This window comes from Amblyomma mixtum, chromosome 4 (assembly GCF_055824585.1).
Source record: "Amblyomma mixtum isolate Tamu chromosome 4, ASM5582458v1, whole genome shotgun sequence".
In the NCBI taxonomy this organism is placed as follows: domain Eukaryota; kingdom Metazoa; phylum Arthropoda; class Arachnida; order Ixodida; family Ixodidae; genus Amblyomma; species Amblyomma mixtum.
In genome coordinates this window covers 113,354,568-113,375,362 of record NC_143015.1, presented here as the reverse complement: position 1 = coordinate 113,375,362, position 20,795 = coordinate 113,354,568, and the positions used below count along the sequence as shown (strand labels likewise).

General features: G+C 49.4%; 1 protein-coding gene across 1 annotated transcript in view; it reads left to right on the top strand.

Annotated features, from left to right (window-relative positions):
* The window catches only part of LOC149347937 (uncharacterized), a 95,460-nt gene that overhangs the window by 55,887 nt on the left and 18,778 nt on the right, over positions 1-20,795 (top strand). Inside the window, exon 2 of the mRNA XM_089587780.1 lies at positions 240-594. Coding sequence (XP_089443906.1) covers positions 240-594 — 355 coding nt within the window. The remainder of the gene's footprint in view (positions 1-239; positions 595-20,795) is intronic.

The following is a 20,795-nucleotide window of genomic DNA, read 5'->3' as shown; positions in this document are numbered from 1 at the left end:
AACGTGCACTGACATCGCACAGCACACGTGCGCCTCTTGCGTTTCGCCTCCATCGAAACGCGGCCGCCGCGGTCGGGTTCGAACCCGGGTACTCCGGCTCGGTAGACGATCGCCTTACCACTGAGCCACCGCGGCGGGTTGTTACCTTGTGCTGTGTTCACTTTTTTATTGCACAATACCTTCAAGACCACCCTTCCTTCTCCTCACTAATGCCAATCCCGCCCATGCAACCCTCGCAGGTGCAAGGCATCGCAGCGGCAGCAGCTCTGGTCCCTGGGACTGTTCCTCGCCGCCCTGCTGCTGGTCCTGAGTGCCCAGGGTGCCTCGGCCGCGGGGTTCCTCGGCGGCCGGAGCAGCGGCGGCGGTTCCGGCGGCGGCGGGGCAGGCCTGGTGGCCCAATCCTTCCTGCGGTCGCTCTGGAAACGGGCCTCGATGCGGGCTTCGATGCGCAACTCGATGCGAGACTCGCCCATCTACTATGTCAGCACCTTCGTCAGGAACAAGTCGCCCGCCGCGCAGCAGCAGCAGGCGTCCGTCCTGTCTCCGCTCTTCAAGATCCCCATCGAGTTCATGTCGAACGCCAGGCCGCTGGATGTGAGTGGAACTACTGCCCGCTTTTGCGGACGCGACCGTTGACGTATCCCGTCATGCGTCTGCACTCTAAACAAAATATGCTTTAAAAATGGCTGTGGTTCAACATGCCTTGAACCTCGCTATCCGAGCGAAAGCTCCGCTAAGCACGGTCTCCACTGTCTCAAATCAAACATTAAGGTTAAGGGTCAATGTCAAATGTCAAAGCAAGATACCCAATGGTCACAGTCATATTATCCCGTGGTCGTACACCATAGGTTGGGCCGTACCACCACGTAGTTAAGTTCGGTTTGACCTTGCTAGGCATTGAAGGTCATTGTCGATGTGGAGCCCACTGTCTCAATGAAATGTCAAGGTCAAGTTCAGGTACCCAGTGTTCATAGTCATATGATCACGTGGTCATACTACCATAGCGTGGGCCATACCACTACGCAGTCAAGTTCGGTTTGCCCTTGTGAGGCATTGAAGGTCATTGTCGATGTGGTGCCCACTGTTCCAATCAAATGCCAAGGTCAAGTTCAGGTACCCAGTGTTCATAGTCATATGATCACGTGGTCATACTACCATAGCGTGGGCCATACCACTACGCAGTCAAGTTCGGTTTGCCCTTGTGAGGCATTGAAGGTCATTGTCGATGTGGTGCCCACTGTTCCAATCAAATGCCAAGGTCAAGTTCAGGTACCCAGTGTTCATAGTCATATGATCACGTGGTCATACTACCATGGCGTGGGCCATACCACTACGCAGTCAAGTTCGGTTTGCCCTTGTGAGGCATTGAAGGTCATTGTCGATGTGGTGCCCACTGTTCCAATCAAATGCCAAGGTCAAGTTCAGGTACCCAGTGTTCATAGTCATATGATCACGTGGTCATACTACCATAGCGTGGGCCATACCACTACGCAGTCAAGTTCGGTTTGCCCTTGTGAGGCATTGAAGGTCATTGTCGATGTGGTGCCCACTGTTCCAATCAAATGCCAAGGTCAAGTTCAGGTACCCAGTGTTCATAGTCATATGATCACGTGGTCATACTACCATAGCGTGGGCCATACCACTACGCAGTCAAGTTCGGTTTGCCCTTGTGAGGCATTGAAGGTCATTGTCGATGTGGTGCCCACTGTTCCAATCAAATGCCAAGGTCAAGTTCAGGTACCCAGTGTTCATAGTCATATGATCACGTGGTCATACTGCCATATCTTGGGCGATGCCACCATGCAATTAAGTTCGGTTCGACCTTGTGAGGCATTGAAGGTCACTGTCGATGTGGTGCCCACTGTCTCAATCAAATGTCAAGGTCAAGGTCAGGTACCCAATGGTCATAGTCATACATCACGTGGTCATACTGTCATAGTTTGGACCATACCACCACAGAGTTAAGTTCGGTTTGACCTTGTGAGGCACTGAAGGTCATTGTCTCATCCACAGCGAAATCGGAAGTTGTACCACGAGGAGCAGATATCTCGCTCTGAAATGAGCTGCGCATATCAGTACTCGCGACGAACGGTTAGTCTGTGGGCCAGTGTCCGTGACGTCCCAGCGCCTCCAGTCTCTAAAGTAGTGAAGTTAAAGCAGTCGTTCGAAGCAAAAGCCGTGCGCGTTGCCACACTTGCAATTTTTGTAAACTTACACTGAGCTACACTTCGCACAAACTAGTGTGGACGAGTGGAGGGCGGGGCTAAAGCTATTTCGTGAAGGCGCTGCACCCGCTATGTACGAGCGTCAGCCGATAGCGTGATACTGAGCGTCGTCCTCCTGGGGAGCAGACGACGACCTCTGAACTTTTGGGTCATCGGGCTACAATATAGGATGAAATACAGGCATATATAGTGCAACATAGTTGTGCGTGGTGTTTATTACGGTACAAAAAGGCATAGAAAACACGCACCGCACCTACTTTTACCGTCTGCTCAGCGGATGCATGGAGCACTTCTACGCAGTCGTCGCTAAATTTCCTGCACAGTAAATTCATCGTCGTATGAAGAGTCCGACGTTGAGTTACCCGCGTGTAGCACGAAGCATACCTCGACGAAAATTCCAGGCGGACAAATATTTTCTTTTTCTGTCTTCTGAGGCTGCTCTGCAACCGATCGCGACGTTAGCCACCAGAAAATGGCGTTGTGAGTTTTCGTCTGCTAGCCTAAACCTTAATTTTTTTTTAAAAAAGCGGTGTAAGATACGTAGTTGTCACGCTACACTACGCATAAAAGAAATGCGTTCGTGTAGGTGGGCGGAGCTACACTTTCATACACTGGGGAAAAAAATGGATCCATGCTACACTGGTTACACTAGTGTAGCCAGTGTAGGACAAAAAAAAATTGCTCTACTGATTCAGTATTGAGGGTTGCGACGACAAAAGTTGAGCTGGGCAATGAAAATGATTCACATTGAAGTTAAATTGTGACTGTGAGGGCGTAGCGCGACTGAAATGTCATTATAACTTATATAGATGTAAAGTAAATTAATTATGTTCAAAAAATAGTGATAAGAGGCCTCTCAATGCCTAACTGTGTACTCTGAGATTGTGCATTATATCAATTGCGCAAGTGTTGAGTACTCAACTTAGAGATGCGCGATTCCGCCTCAACTTCCTGGGCATGTCAGTAAACGAGGAATTACCTCTTCTTATACTTTCAAACCGCAATTTGCTTTCACTAAATATTTGATTTCTTGCAGTGGCAAAGTTGGGGCACACACTAAAATAAAATATTGAACCCACGTAACGTCCTAAAGTTCTCCAAACTTCCTGTTCCCCGGCTTGATATACAATGCAATGACGGCACATACCGGGCCACGGGGACATTGAGTTTTATATTACACCATGCTTTATATTACATCATTCAACCTAAGCAAACGCGGACGCGACGATAACTACGGTGATAGCGGCGCCATCTGGTTTGGATGAAGTGAACAATTCCTGCAACAAACCGGTGATCGTTAGGCCTAGGAGCTACCGAATCGTCCAATGAAATAAGAAACGGGCCAACACGAATTCGAACAGCCATCGCGGCAGCACTCCTCTTCATCGCCAGACGAGAAAGCAGCGACGAGTTCACGCGTTCGTAGAGAAGTGAAAGAAAAAAATTATACACAAGGAAAGAAAGCGCATCGGACTCACTACGCCTTTGTATACACAACGCACATCCGGTCCACCGGGTGCGTCTCCAGGACGCCCCGAGAGTGCCCGCGTTACCCAGTAAAGTACTGGCTTTGTTTCGCCATCATTACAGAGCGTGATCCGTAACCTGTCCGTCTACCCGTATATCTGCGAAAAGCCTGCGAGTCTCGGGTTCGGCTTGTTAGCGCCGTCTCGGCGGAAAAGAACTTCAGACGCAAGGGCGCGCTCTCGGCGGCAGGCGTCGGTGATTATCACGTCGTCTGCTTCGCGAAGAAGCTCGTCGTCTGCCGGCGTAAGGCACGTCGTCTGCTTCTTTGGCGCGCACGTCGTCTGCTCCGCAGTGGCACGCCGTCTGCTGCGCGGCGCACCCTTCTTCTTCCGACCTTCTCTCGCTCCGCTGACCGGCTTCCCTGTGTTTAGAGCAGCAGCGTCTCCTGGGACGTTATCCTCGCAGTCTGCTCGCCCTTCCTTAACTCTTTGGGCCGGCGGTCAAGGCTTGTTGCGAGCCCGCAACTTCCCCGCGGCGGTTAGGAGCGCCTCTTATTCTTGGTCTCGTCTTTTGTTTCGTTTCCGCTTGGGAGCCCACGACGCCTCTTGTTCTTTCTTCCTTTTTTTTTTTTTGGCAGCGAATCGCCGGTAGGTTGACTGCATGACGCAGGCACTGCAAATGTGGGCAAGCTTTCTCGATGAGAAAACCCGGGATATTGCGTTCCTGGGCAAATTTCTTTTCGTTGCATACCTATACAGTGACGACGCTACTGATAGCTTGCGGTTGATGTCACCTCAACGCCGTCGCTGGCTTTCCGCGCAGCTTCCTTTCGGGTAGACAAAAGTGTTAATTCACAAGCCTTGGCTCGGCCGTACTTTTAAAGAAGTACTTAGGACCAAACCGAAGTTGACCTGTACCAAAATATTACAGCATGCTAACGACAAAGGCGGTACTTTCACTGAAAACGAAGCTTTTGTAAGTTATAAACCAGCAAAAAAATGAAGAGTACAGGTGTCGCCATCACCGGCCGACTTCGCAACTAAACTGCGCGTGTCGACGCAGTGTTTTAGCGTGGATCTCTGAGGGCATGCTACACCAGCATTCTCATCAAAACGGCGATCACGGACTCTTTTTCGGCGTGGACGTCACAAGTTTGAATTCAGTAGCGATAAATTTCTAGAATCCAAGACTAACATGAACATACCTGGAAAGAACCATAAAATCGGTTTTTACTACTTAAAGCAAAAACTGCGTCAATTTGTTTTCAGTGTCTACTTAACGCTCTATAGGCCGGATGATGTCACATCCACGAATGATGACTCCGACTAATACTAGTACTTTTGGCGGGACGTGCGGTATACGCACCAATTAAAAATCACAGCCTTCAGAATGCACGTGTTGTATAGTATAGTATAGTATAGTATAGTATAGTATAGTATAGTATAGTATAGTATAGTATAGTGAGTGTAGTGTAGTGCAGTATACTCGTAGCATAGTATAGTATAGTATAGTATAGTATAGTGTAGTGTAGTGAGTGTAGTGTAGTGCAGTATAGTATAGTATAGTATAGTATAGTATAGTATAGTATAGTATAGTATAGTATAGTATAGTATAGTATAGTATAGTATAGCATAGTGTAGTGTAGTGTAACGTAGTGTAGTGCAGTATAGTATAGTATGTTTTTAGTATGTTAGTATAGTAAATGCTTTTTTTTTTCTCTGCCATTCGTTTCAAACATGCGGCGTCGATGACGAAGAGGACTCCTCGATCAGCGGTGCAATTATGAAAGCCCCAACTTCATTGAAAATAGCCAGTTTGTCATTAGACCTCCACAATCTCTCGATACCAGCCAGCTTCAATTCGTCATCAGCGTTTTCTTTAAGCCGTAATTCTCCACACGAGACACGTTATACAGGTTTCCCTTTCTGCCAGCTACTTCCTTAACACGTGCTGAAAGATGTCGCAATCAGATGAAAGACCGAAATGCCCTCATTCCCAAGAACACATCATTTTTCGACGGAGCTCCCTTGCCATACTTCCGCCCCGATGCATTCTCTGTCCGCTGTCGTAGAAGAATGAGGTTACCACCGGTGACCTCTTCGTTGTTCCTTCATTTTGGGGAAACAGCAAAAAGCAAGATGGCGCGACAATCGGGCTGCAAGGCTGAGTGAGAAAGAGCGCAACCCTCTTTATTTTATTTTTTTGACTGCGTCCAACGATTAGAGCGTCGGTGGAAGAAGTGCACTGCATGCCATTATTGAGGGAAATGTCTGAAACTAATGTGCTTCTGGGAAACAGGTAATTCGAAGCTTTCATTTGAACTAATTAGAAATTAACTAATTAAAGATGGTAGTGCAGTTTAACCTCGTTATAACAAAGTTTAAGGGGCCAGGCGATTACTTCGTTATAGCTGTAGATTCGTTATTAGACGTGTCGACCGAGCTTCAAGGGAAATCATTCCTTCGTTATATCCGTTACTTCGTTATAAACCGTTTCGTTATAACGAGGTTCGATTGTATCAGAAAATGCCGATGATGCGTGTGATCTGCTCGAAAGCGTTCGGACCTAACGCCGCGACTGTGTGTACTCATGCGGCTCTAGGTTAGAACCAACGCCACGACGCCACCTCCTCGTTGTCTTGTATCCGGAACCGATGGTGCTGCTCGTGATACTATACGCTATACATTGTTATATACTGCTATAAAATGTTGTGGCCTAGTAGGCAGGATTTATTCAACTTCCAACGTTCCAATGAACACTGAAACTCCCTGGGTGTTCTGTGGACGTCTATAGGACGTCCATGGGACATCCAAGACAATACCAGTGCCCACTGGGGCGTCATGAACCTCCATCGTGATTCAGCGGCTGTGCAATTATGGCTCGGTATTCAATATGGTGCCCTAAGATTCATATACTCAACGGCGACGTCAACATGGCGGTCTGAAATGTACAAACTCTAGTTTACCGACATTTAATCGAACTTGATCCGGAGACCTCTACGTCGGCATGCCTCTGACGTCGGGTGACCATAAGGCACGAAAAAGCGGGTATGGTTTTAACGTATAGTTAAACCGAGTAGGCGTGCGAAAGCATGTGTTCAGCCTCGTTGGCTCATGGTTTTGCTTTGCTGGGTCGCCGGCACATCTGGCGACGATATTAGACTCAGTTAAGGCTCTGATCGAGGTTAAGCTCATCTGATCTGTCCGCGCTGCAGATGGAAGTTGATGAAGACGACGATGTGTAATGCACAGCGCGAGAGTGTGTTGCAGTTCAACACGAGGCGTGATTGGCTGCGGCGATAGCGTATAGTGCTCTCGTGCAGTGGCCAGCAAAGCTGATCTGTTCGCGCCGCCTAGAGTTCGAAACCCAGTCGCGGCAATATTTATTTCATTTCTGCATGGGCTGTTGCTATGCTAGGTTCGGCCAAGGTCACCCTCAAGGTCACCCTCCCATTGGCTACAGCTGGCGCGACGCTCATACCTAGCAATTCCGGGCAAAAGCATTTCTGAGCGAGGAAACCGTTCATGATCGCAATTTTTTCGTATAATGTAAGATTTCATTATACCGATCCATATATCCGCAGATCACACGACGGCACTCTTGCAATTCTTTGTGTATTAATTTTCTTGCTATCGTCAAAGGCGTTCCCCGTTTGTTTTCTGTGGCAGTCTCAACTGCTCCATGCGATAGATGGAAATACTCGTATCAGAAGAATGGACCAATTTCTATATTTCGAGGCAGTATCTTACAGTTTTTCAATTTGTTTTTTCGAGAACGCTGGACATATCCGAACTTCCTCCCATTGGCTACAGCTTGCGCGACGCTCCTCCGAACTAACCCGAGCTTGCCCGAGCTTTCCCGAGCTTTTCCGAGCTTTTCCAAGCTTGCCCGAGCTTGCCCGAGCTTGCCCGAGCTTGCCCGAACGTTCCCGAACGTGCCCGAACGTGCCCGAACGTGCCCGAACGTGCCCGAACGTGCCCGAACGTGCCTGAACTTGCCTGAACTTGCCCGAGCTTGCCCGAGTTACTCCGAGGCTTCGCAAGATTCTTGGCTGGGACCGTGTTAAGTAGTGCTTTCCTACTAAGAATACATCCACCATCACAACTGGCACACCCGGCAGTGAGAATGAGCTGTAATCTACGTGAACTCGGCTGGACGCTTCTGCTTAAAAACAGTAGTCTCTTCTTCCTCGTCTCACACTTCGTCGTTCCTCGTTAACAGACAATCGTGCTTCGCATGCAGGTACGAATGCAAAAGGAAGAGTTCGTCGAGACGCCTTCCTTTCTAACCACGGAAGTTTTTCATTTTTCTGCCGAGCCGAGCAAATCGTGTGTGCGTTCCGCTCCGCTTACGAGCGGGGAGCTGACCGTCCGTGCCACGGCGTGAGAGCTGGCCGCGTATATAGTTGCCCCCACGAATGCACAACCGCCGGGTTTACGAGCACGTCCCGGCACCCCGCGGCATCCCCGGGGTTAGTAAACTGAAGCTAGAGCAACCAGCGGCGACCGAATTTCCAGCCAAACTCTCGCCGCTTTAGCTTTTATTTTATTTTTATACAATAATTGCTGCGCGGGGGGTGAGACAGTTAGAGCAGCTTTCGTTTCCTCGTAAGAGATTGTTACTACTACTGCTATTATATTATTATGCAAATTAAACTGCATTAGCGCTGCCGTCAACACCCTATATATACTACCTTGTACACTACAGGGCCCACCTCTATCAGTGCACCAACTCCCATGTCCGCATTGGTGATGTGGGCAGTTGAATGAGGACAAGGTGAACATGGGATTTGGTGCACCCAAGGAGGTGGAAGAACGGGGGAGTGGTGCAGCCATCGGACTACTCATCGGAATACTCCCTCAAAGTGAATACCAAGTGGATACCAAGTGGATACCAAGTGGATACCAAGTGGATACCAAGTGGATACCAAGTGCATACCGGAGTGGATACCAAGAGGATCGAGACAAACGCACGGGGGGGGGGGGGGCTAGTATGTTTGGCGACAGCTGAAGCCAGTACAAGAACAGGACAAGGCAAGGACAATGGGAGAGACCTTTATCCAGCAGTGGACGTCAGTGGGATGAAAGTAACGATGATGAACTGTAGCATAGTGACAACATGGGGACAGATAGTGGGAGCAAAGATGATGATGATGATGATGATGATGATGATGATGACGGCTGCAAGTGTCCCTGCTGCACCCCTGGAAAGATGACAAGACTGGAGGTTTCCGTGTGTGTCCAACTCCTATACAGCCTCCGTTTCGAACCCGCTCTGCGTTGCCCTCGAGTGAACTTAGACGTACATATATAGTCTCTTTCAAGAGATCTTCACCCACCAGCGCCAGGGACTGCCGGCGAAACACTCCTCACTCGCAAGTGACAGCGCGTGCCGCCAGGGTACACAACACGCCTCGCGCAATAAACCAGTGGGTGCCCGACAGACCCGGTCTTCTTCTTCGGCACCAGGGAGTGGGAAGAAGAAGAAGAAGAAATGGGCGCGGGTAATAAGCAGCCTCGGACTCGTGCGTCGATACACAGACGGGTATCGAGCGGCCAGACGGATGACGACGGCGCTGGATCCTTCCTTACGGTATACTCACTACATGGGCGCGGTCATCGCCGCCTCTGCAGGCCCGCTCTTCTCTGCGTGCCATGTGTCTCGCCGATGCTCGCAGTCCGTCCGCTCGGAGATTCAAACGCAGATGCGCGGGTATCGACACATGCGTTTGTGCGTCTGCCTCCTGTGAGCGTGAGCATGTATATACACGACCGCGAGGTGTATACAAGCGAAGGGCCCCGACGGGGCCAGTTCGAAGCGAGCCCGCACGCGATATTTGCATATGAAAGCACAGTGTGTATACGCCGAGCCCTCCGGGCCTGCGGCGGACTGTGTGATGTAACCGGGCCGTGTATTACGCCGGTAGGTGATTACAGGAAACAAAGGAATGCTAACCGGTCACCGCGCCTCGGCAATTTACGGGCGTGTAACTGCGGATAAAGAGTTGCGGCTGCTTCGCGACGTACTTGAGCGCGGAACGATAATCATTCCACGGAACGATTCGGTATGGTTCTGTATACGGCCTCGCATATAGCCTTGACCGCGATTCGCCGCCTTGCCGTAGTGCGCCCGAATTTGTCGACGCTCCCGCGCACGAAAAGAAAGGTAAAAAATATGAAGAGCATCGCTTCGCAAGGCAGTGTTCGTTGCGCCCCCCGCTCAGTCACGGCGAAGTAGCCAACGACCTAAGTGCGAGCTCGCCACCACAGCTGAATGGGTACACGTCGAGTACCAAGACATATAATGATCCACCGTCTCCGAGCACGCTTGCGATACCAGTGCGCTGTACAAGAACTGCAACTCACAACTGCTGTAAACCATCGGTTTCTATGGAAATAATTATGGTCGAAAGTTCATTGAATTTCCTGGAGCTTTCACCTGGAAGTTCATATATACCTAAAGACGTGAAATTATAGTAGGATACAACTTAAAAAAAAACAGCAGTTGCTAACACTGGGCCGCGGTCCGCGGTGTCTTGTATTACTCCGCTGGCCAATCGCAACTGTAAATGAAATCAGCTTCTTAGTGTTTGACTATAACAAACAATCCATGTATCAAAATTCTAGAGCTCATTATTTTTTTGTGATGAACCTTCTTGTTTACGTAACAAGAAACATTTAAGCAGTGGACTACGTTTTCGTCGTGGAGGAATTCTGTGTGCAGAGGCTGAATGGGGGCGGAGCTTCACTGCAAACTCAAGTTGTATTCGGCTATAACACGCTTTTCTTTAGCTTTTAAGACGCTGCTTATTTAGTTACTAAGTAGACAAGGTACGTATATCTTTAGTAGCAAGTTTCTGCTACTCGCATATTGAGGGTTTTGATGGAGTTTTCAGCGTCAGTTTCTTTGCACTGTGCTAGCTGTGTTCCTACGGACAAAGCTTTCATGTGCACTTAGCAGCAGGACCACTGTACTAACAAGGGAGGCTTGGGAAATAAATTTTTGGGTACTAATTGAAACGACGATCATGCCGCTGAGTAGAGGTTCGTCAAACGACCGCCAGCAGTAGATATGTCAGACAAAACAGCGTACGACGAAACAGCCTGCGACGAAATCTGTTTCGACAAGCACAAACCACTGCGCTTTGGTAGGGGCCTGCATACTGTACAGGGAGAGGTGCACAACAGCGGTGTTTCGATTCCAAGCTAGATTATCAATGTATCGGCTTGTTTTTATTTTTTTAATTACACAATGGCCGGTTAGGAAACATTTTTTAGTCATGCGTCTACGGGAGTGCAGAAGGTAAAGAGCCATTTCTTATAAAAATTTTAGACAGTTTATAGACTGTTCATAGACTTCCGTCTATAGAGTCTACAGACTTTTGATAGACAAATCCTAGAGAACAGTCTATAGGCGATACAAATACTATAGAAAATCTATAGATTTACGGTAATACGCTTGTAGTAGAGTTTTGTCTATAGACAGTCTATAAAGTATGAATAGACAACGATAAATATCTATAGGAAGGCAGTAGAGTCTATAAGAACTCTATAGACCATTTTTATAAGGAATAGCACATTTATTAACACAAAGCCTAACTTCCAATACAGGGTGAATGACCCTAGTGCATCCTGGGGTACAACAGAGGGAAATACGTCGACCGCCAAGAGGAGTGACTATGGAGCATGGTGTTTACCACTGTACCCTCATTTCTGTTTATGCTTTACGCCCGCGACAAAGTAGTGTTTTTGGACTGTTCAGTGAAAGGTATTGGCACCCCTCTGTTCAGCTCATGACGGGTTCGTACTTTCTGCTGAAGTTCACTGAATGAGTGCGGCGTTTTCTACAAGCTGTTTGGGCGTTATCGCTCACTTTCTGAGACGCTTATTACCGCGCAACTTTCTCAGAGATTTGGCATGAACATGGTAGCCGCCCAGACATGGTAACAGTAGCCACATTGATTGTGTGGTGCAAAACAGACAGGGACACGATGTACAAGCGACATGTACTAGCAGCTACAGTGTTCATGTCCCAGTCAGAAAAGACGACAGAATCGTGCCCATAATACACAAAAAGTTTTGTCGCGCAATCAGATACAGATTGCAGACACAGATTACAGTTACAGATTACAGATACAGATTACAGGTACAGATTACAGATACAGATTGCAGACACAGTTTGTGGGTTTATTGTTCATGGAAGTTTAACGTCCCGAAGCGACTCAGGCTATGAGGGACGCCGTAGTGAAGGGCTCCGGAAATTTCGACCACCTGGGGTTCTTTAACGTGATACAGATTAGATACAGATTACAGATTGCTCATGCAGATTACAGACACGGTTTATGGGTTTTGGGTTTATGGGTGTTTAACGTTCCAAAGCGATTCATGCTATACGAGGGACGCCGTAGTGGAGGAGGGCTACGGAAATTTCGACCACCTGGGGTTCTTTAAAGTGATACAGATTACTGATGCAGAATAAAGATTATTTTTAAGTATTACGGTATTTTTTGGTAGTTCTGTCGCTTTGTCGAAGGACAGCAGACAGGAAATCTTGTTCCTACAAAAAAAATTTGTTGTTACTACAAGTTCGTGAGTCAAGATACTACCAAAAAAATCTGTTGTGACGGATATAAAATTTTCTGTTGTCATGTCAGGTGCTGTCTGTTTTGTGCCGCACTGTCTATGTGCCCAACGACGAATTAGCCAGAACAACACTTATCATGCTAACTAGCGAGTCGGAAACGCAAAGTACGAGAGAAACAACTTTGCAGGCCTGAAGTTTCTTACGCGCTAGTCCACGTCTCCCCGTGTCTGAGCCGTTCAAAGAGCGCCAGCTGGACCGTCTCCCTTTTCTGGTTGCAGCCGTGCATATAAAGCGTGCTATGTTTGAAGCTTACCGCGCAATGGAAGAAAGGAAACTCTGCATGGAGTAAACCTCCGGCCTCTCGTTAACTATTCAAATTAAGCAATCGAGCCAAGGCATGCTTCAGTCGATGACGCGATAATCCTTGGACTATAAGCCTCAAGCAAGGACGCACTTTCATGTTCGGCCGTGGAGGCTTTGCGCAGATCTTTTTCATTACAAACCTGCATCCGCAATAAGCTTCTTCCAGAGAAAGAGGGGGGGGGGGGATAATAGCACTTCTTTCCTTGAGCGTTTCATTCTTTACCTCAACACTTCCGCAGATTACATTTCCACTCCAGCCTTCTGTTTTCTTCGCTACTCGTTCGAAGAGAGAACAATGCATCCGGAAAAATGAGATGCTGCATTTATCAGTAAGGAGAATATCCTGCGTGCTACAGCCTGCGGGCGACGCAGCGAAGCACTGAACACCTTAAATAAGTCCAAGAAAGGAGCTTCCTACTGTATTGCATACAGAATGTGAAGACGGAAAAAAAATAGTTAGTTCATTGAGAAATAGATTAGACCGTAGGGAGCCCTCTGTCCAGCTTCGGAGCACACCCCAGAACTTCAACCATACACTTTGAAGCCCGCCCAACCAGATCATGCACTGCATTAACGTCCTGCGCATGGATTCACTTACAACACTGATGAAGAAAAGTGTTCTAAGACCACGTTCCAAAGCTACACTATTCTGTGCTCCATTCTGCGGCTTCCTTCGTGAAGGGTGCTCTATGCTGGTACTTTCGTAATTTAAAAATTCTACAGACGCGACTGCTCAACACAAGGCAAAAAGAAAGGTCGTTTTGACCATAGAAAAGGAAGAGTTAAAGCGCTCAATCGCTGAAGCTTTCGACATCAGGAAACGTAGCGGGATCAAGCGTAAGCTATAGCCATGTATAGCGTTCAAAGACAAAGAATATTGGTTGCAAAACATGTGCCATAAATGATGCTACTTGTGCTGAACTTACGTTCCTTCAGGTGACAGTATATTTATCTTCTTTTATATCTGGCTCCAGCCCAAAAGGAAAGAGCCACTTGCCACAACATGTAGATAAAGGCCTTCATTTCTTTCTTTAATGCAATACCCTTCCTGACCCAGGACACACTGCCGTGTGTCTTCTGTATTTTTGTTGTGCATGGCTTTTACGCTAAGCGTAAATAGTTTTCAACTTGCCCATTTATCAACTCTTCTAGGCTATTTATTTATTTACTTCATTGCCCTCACGGCTCGGGGGCATTGCAGAGGAAGCAGCAGAAAATATTGGCAGGTATGAGGCAGCGAATAACAAAAAGAAAGCAGAAAAGATGTCGAAAAAGGAAACGCCGAAGGCTGAGGTTAAGTGTGTACGACGATTCGACTCCCATGCGGTGGCCTGTACGAAAGCCTCCTCAATGCAGAGGAGCTGAAAAGGTCTCATGCATGGGAGCCTAAATGTCTATAACGTTTTAACCCCAATCTTTGGCCGCTATTCATTTTCTCTGGGGATGTGTGTCTGTGTGTGTGTGTGCGTGTGCGTGCGTGTGTGCGTGCGTGTGTGCGTGTGCGTGCGTGCGTGCGTGTGTGTGTGCGTGCGTGTGTGTGTGTGTGTGTGTGTGTGTGTGTGTGTGTGCGTGTGTGTGTGTGTGTGCGCGTGCGTGTGCGCGTGCGTGTGTGCGTGCGTGCGTGTGTGTGTGCGTGCGTGTGCGTGTGTGTGTTGCGAGAGCTTGACTGCTTCAAAGAGTATATAGCCAAGTATACGCTTCGTAAAAGGAAACATTTTTATCTGACTCGACAAAGCAGAGGTCGCATCTGGATATTGTATATCCCTACTCTTTACATGTTCTGCGCATTTTCCATTCTTTCGTGCGGGTCCCACTCCCACTTTTCCTGCCCATGGTTATTTCTTTATTTTTACTTGTATTTTTTTACTTCCGTCTACTTATCTTTCTATTCTCTATCCGTTTCTCGCTCCAACATGCCACAACATTGTTCTGAGTCCAATCCCTATCAAAAGGGAAACACCAGAGAAGAAAAATCACTCTTCAAAAAGATCGGTCTTCCGATCGAAACATGCAGTCAAATAAATGTTTCCTTTAACGAAGCGCATACTTCGCTATATATATATATATATATATATATATATATATATATATATATATATATATATATATATATATGTGGTTGTTTTTTCTTCTGCTTTTCTAATCAATTAGCTTTAAGCGATAACATATCCAGTAATATTCTAAATTGATCAACACCACAAAATAAATAAATATTTTTAAAAAAATCCCCTGTGCCCCTTGGTTTCTCTGGCTGTTGGCTTCTTTCATCATATATATATATATATATATATATATATATATATATATATATACTCCATTCACTGGAAGTGAAAGCAAGAGGCCTGAAAAAGGTAACACACCCTGCATATACGCTTTCCTTTTCAAAGCTGAGCTTATGTTCGGAACGTAGAGCGTAGACAAAGGGTTTCGCATCTGTAGTTCCCACAGTTCTTTTCCTATGATTTTTCTCCATGCTCTCTGCTGAGGGTCTTGGTGCCGTCAGAAGCATGCATCCAAGTCCTATGCCGCACATACGGTTAAAAACATAGGCTGAATAAATATTTAGATCATATTTACGATAAGTACCACCGTGAAACTTAATAGTTACTTGGCCGCTGGGAATATGAAGCTGATTTCATACCCAACAATTTATTTATTTATTCAATAAACCCCTAAAGGCCCTCAATCGAGGGTATTACATAGGGGGAGCAATGACACACAACGCAAAATTAGAATTAGCAAGCACCAAGGTGCAATACATAAATACAGAAAGCACATGTAGAAAACAAAACAAGAAAAACAAAAACCTGTAGTATACATTGTAAGTTACACGAAAAAAAGAACAGATAGTGTTTTAGAGGCATAACAACCACAGGAACAAAACAAAATAATAAAACAGCTGAATGCAGCAAGTGGTACAATCAATTAGTGAAGCTAAACAGACATTTGGGTTAGAAGGTCCTGAAACTTGTTAAGATCCCTTTCAGAAGCGATTCTGGACAAAAGCATTTTTGAGCGGGAAACCTTTTATGAACGCAATTTTTTCATATATTGGAATATTTTACTATAGCAATCAATATATCCGCCCATCTCCCATCGGTAGCCTTGAATTTTTTTGCCATTAGTGTTTTAGCGATCGTCCCTTTGGTTTTCTACGGCATTCTAAACTGCGCGATGCTAGCGATGGAACAACTTTAAAGGGAATATTTTGCTACACATCTAAAGAATGGCCTATTACCTTCAATATTTCCTTAACAGTACCTTACAACTTTCCAATATTCGAATTTGTTGTCCAAAAATGTTGGACACGCCTCTGTTGCTGCACAGTTGTTGAAAAAAAAGGGGGGGGGGGGGGGGGGGTGGATTACCCGGGACCCGGAAGCACAGAAAGTAATCTCTGACTGCGACTGGCACGTAGGCTGCAGAATTGGTGTGGTTTTTTACAAAAAAAAAAGCATACATTCATCATGATATGCGCGGAGACTGAAAAGGATATAAAAACTGACATTTCCCGCGGTTTTTGTTTCCGTCGTCGCTAGACATTTCCCGCGGTTTTCTTCCCGTCGTCGCGATACATCTACGCGCCTTCCGCCGCTCCAATTTCACCCCGCGAAAGCAGTTCCCACGCACCACGAGCTGGTCCAAAGGGGAAAAAGAAAGAAAAAAACAGACTACAGGCGTATCGCAACCGCTGGTTTCATTCAACCAGCTTCCTTGTACACTCGCCAACGCTGCAGCCAAAAAGGGTTTCCTTCGTGAGAAAACACTGCAGGCCTAACAGTGCTTACAGAGTCAGCCATGTTTCGAAGCTGAATTAAGGGGGGTGCCTGAGGAGACGCAATGCTTCGACCTTATCGCGAACGGCAATTACACGCTCGGTTATCACGGCACTTATCGCTTGGGAACCAAGAAGACAATTACTAAGTGGCCACTACTCATCGAAGCCTGCCGCCGCGGTACGCGCGTCTATGCAACAGCAGCACTCCTTTCACAAAGACGGATGACCATCGACTCGCACCGCGAGTTCAAGTGCACTGTAAACACAAACAAGTAACAAGGAAGTAAGGCTTCCAAAGTGTCCCCATAGTTTTTACTCCCATCAGGCGTAATCGTGTATAGAGTGGACACAGAGAAAGACGTTACTAAAATTAAAATGAAAGGAAGGAAAAGAAACAACGAACCAAAAGGAGTCATCGAGAGCTTCGCATATCTCCCGGATGCCTATGCATACATTGCAACGAAGCGCAATGCTCGGCTCTTTACAAGGACTGAAAGCGATTGCGAAACCGGCTCACGTACGCGGACTCAATCGCTGCGGCTGTTTGTCGTCGACAACGAAGACGATGTCTCCTTTCAGCGTTCGTAATCTATATACCGTCCTTGTCAATAGCCCGTCCCGCCATACTCCGATTAAAGAAAGCTCCGCGCTTCCGGCGACAAGAAATAACAGTGCTTGTCTCCGTGGAGGTCTTTGTCTAATACATTTGTCAAGCACCCAAATGGGCTGAGGACAAGAGTGGCGATTTGGCGTATATCTCTAGAATATCCATTTGTTTGTATACTCGTAGATGTTGTCCTTTTTCCCGTAATCTTGAAACACGGTGCTAAGTGCACCCTCTGTAGACCCGGACCGATATGATTGGAGCTGCCGTGCTCCTCGTATCAGGCACGGACCCGCACTGGCTTTCTTTCCATGGAGCATACATATCACATCCGCACCGTTATGTATACCCGTGAGAACGGTCAGACGTCTTCTATGCAATCCCATCGGTCCTCCTATTACCACCAAACAAAAAAAGACAATACGAAGAGCGGTTTAGCGACTGGACCTTTCTTTGTTTCTGCACTGTCTCCGAAACCCTCCCCTCCCAGTCGTCGTCCACAGATACATACGTGCCGTGTTCGTGTAGAATGACAAGCACGACAGATAGATGATTACGCTCGGCAACCACAGAGGCATGACCCTCTGAAAGCGATTAAGGGGCGCCGGTAGGTCCTCCCCGGTTGACTTTTAAGTGGACGTTTTATCCCTTTCGGTGAACAGGAAGGGCTACCGGGTGTACGCGCGTGTACTGAGAAAATGACGGGACAAAGTAATCACTGCGCGGAGCGTATATCTCGTTCCCGGTCCACCTTGGCTCCCCGTCCGCGCTATTGTCCCCGAGGCCGAAAGATGTGCGTCCGGCGGCGACGATAACCATAAGTCACTCCCTGCGGGTGGCCGAGGCCCGGACGCATGGTGGTATCTTCTACATTGTCCGAGCACGGCAGGCAGTCGGTCTGAGAGGTTCCGTTTGAAGCGCTTATGAAGCGGTTTTCTTGGGCGCTGTGGCTTGTGCTGGCGACTGTTTGATAATTCTGTGGGCTCGTGGGATAGTTGTACTTGGTTCCGTTCCGCTGGGTGTATGGGTAGCAGAGGGCTGCAGAAAGTTAGGTGGGCGGATGAGATTAAGAAATTTGCGGGAATACGGTGGCAGCAACTGGCGAAGGACAGGGTTAATTGGAGAGACATGGGAGAGGCCTTTGCCCTGCAGTGGGCGTAGTGAGACTGATGATGATGATGATGGTGGTGGCGATGATGGCGATAACGACGGCTCTTTCTAAGGGGTATGAGTTACGTATGCGGTGGTTATAACAAACACGGTCTTGTAGGAAACCAGTACATACGGGTTGTACGGGCAGGCAGCCGCGCGGGTTGTACGGTCAGCCGCGAGGGTTATACGGTTAGCCGTGAGGGCTGTACGGTCAGCCGCACGGGTTGTACGGTCAGCCGTGCGGGTTGTACGGTCAGCCGTGAGGGTCGGGTTGTACGGTCAGTCGTGAGGGTTGTACGGGTAGCTGTGCGGGTTGTACGGTCAGCCGTGCGGGTTGTACGGGTAGCCGTGAGGGTTGTACGGTTAGCTGTGCGGGTTGTACGGTCAGCCGTGCGGGTTGTACGGGTAGCCGTGCGGGTTGTACGGTCAGCCGCGAGGGTTATACGGTTAGCCGTGAGGGCTGTACGGTCAGCCGCACGGGTTGTACGGTCAGCCGTGAGGGTCGGGTTGTACGGTCAGCCGTGAGGGTCGGGTTGTACGGTCAGTCGTGAGGGTTGTACGGGTAGCTGTGCGGGTTGTACGGTCAGCCGTGCGGGTTGTACGGGTAGCCGTGAGGGTTGTACGGTTAGCTGTGCGGGTTGTACGGTCAGCCGTGCGGGTTGTACGGGTAGCCGTGCGGGTTGTACGGTCAGCCGCGAGGGTTATACGGTTAGCCGTGAGGGCTGTACGGTCAGCCGCACGGGTTGTACGGTCAGCCGTGCGGGTTGTACGGTCAGCCGTGAGGGTCGGGTTGTACGGTCAGTCGTGAGGGTTGTACGGGTAGCTGTGCGGGTTGTACGGTCAGCCGTGCGGGTTGTACGGGTAGCCGTGAGGGTTGTACGGTTAGCTGTGCGGGTTGTACGGTCAGCCGTGCGGGTTGTACGGGTAGCCGTGCGGGTTGTACGGTCAGCCGCGAGGGTTATACGGTTAGCCGTGAGGGCTGTACGGTCAGCCGCACGGGTTGTACGGTCAGCCGTGCGGGTTGTACGGTCAGCCGTGAGGGTCGGGTTGTACGGTCAGTCGTGAGGGTTGTACGGGTAGCTGTGCGGGTTGTACGGTCAGCCGTGCGGGTTGTACGGGTAGCCGTGAGGGTTGTACGGTTAGCTGTGCGGGTTGTACGGTCAGCCGTGCGGGTTGTACGGGTAGCCGTGCGGGTTGTACGGTCAGCCGTGCGGGTTATACGGTTAGCTGTGCGGGTTGTACGGTCAGCCGCACGGGTTGTACGGTCAGCCGTGCGGGTTGTACGGTCAGCCGTGAGGGTCGGGTCGTACGGTCAGCCGTGCGGGTTGTACGGGTAGCTGTGCGGGTTGTACGGTCAGCCGTGCGGGTTGTACGGTCAGCCGTGCGGGTTGTACGGTCAGCCGTGAGGGTCGGGTTGTACGGTCAGCCGTGCGGGTTGTACGGGTAGCTGTGCGGGTTGTACGGTCAGCCGTGCGGGTTGTACGGTCAGCCGTGCGGGTTGTACGGTCAGCCGCACGGGTTGTACGGTCAGCCGTGCGGGTTGTACGGTCAGCCGTGAGGGTCGGGTTGTACGGTCAGCCGTGCGGGTTGTACGGGTAGCTGTGCGGGCTGTACGGTCAGCCGTGCGGGTTGTACGGTCAGCCGTGCGGGTTGTACGGTCAGCCGTGAGGGTCGGGTTGTACGGTCAGTCGTGAGGGTTGTACGGGTAGCTGTGCGGGTTGTACGGTCAGCCGTGCGGGTTGTACGGGTAGCCGTGAGGGTTGTACGGTTAGCTGTGCGGGTTGTACGGTCAGCCGTGCGGGTTGTACGGGTAGCCGTGCGGGTTATACGGTTAGCTGTGCGGGTTGTACGGTCAGCCGCACGGGTTGTACGGTCAGCCGTGCGGGTTGTACGGTCAGCCGTGAGGGTCGGGTTGTACGGTCAGCCGTGCGGGTTGTACGGGTAGCTGTGCGGGTTGTACGGTCAGCCGTGCGGGTTGTACGGTCAGCCGTGAGGGTCGGGTTGTACGGTCAGCCGTGCGGGTTGTACGGGTAGCCGTGCGGGTTGTACGGTCAGCCGTGCGGGTTGTACGGTCAGCCGTGAGGGTCGGGTTGTACGGTCAGCCGTGCGGGTTGTACGGTCAGCCGTGAGGGTCGGGTTGTACGGTCAGCCGTGCGGGTTGTACGGTCAGCCGTGAGGGTCGGGTTGTACGGTCAGCCGTGCGGGTTGTACGGTCAGCCGTGAGGGTCGGGTTGTACGGTCAGCCGTGCGGGTTGTACGGGTAGCCGTGCGGGTTGTACGGTCAGCCGTGCGGGTTGTACGGTCAGCCGTGAGGGTCGGGTTGTACGGTCAGCCGTGCGGGTTGTACGGGTAGCCGTGCGGGTTGTACGGTCAGCCGTGCGGGTTGTACGGTCAGCCGTGAGGGTCGGGTTGTACGGTCAGCCGTGCGGGTTGTACGGGTAGCCGTGCGGGTTGTACGGTCAGCCGCGCGGGTTGTACGGTCAGTCGTGAGGGTTGTGCGGCTGTTATTTCGACGAGAACTACGAGACTTTTCGATTCAGCGAGACCGCGACAATGGGAGAAATCGCACGGCTAGTTGGTTTGGTTTGGTGTATGGGGTTTAACGTCCCAAAGTGACTCAGGC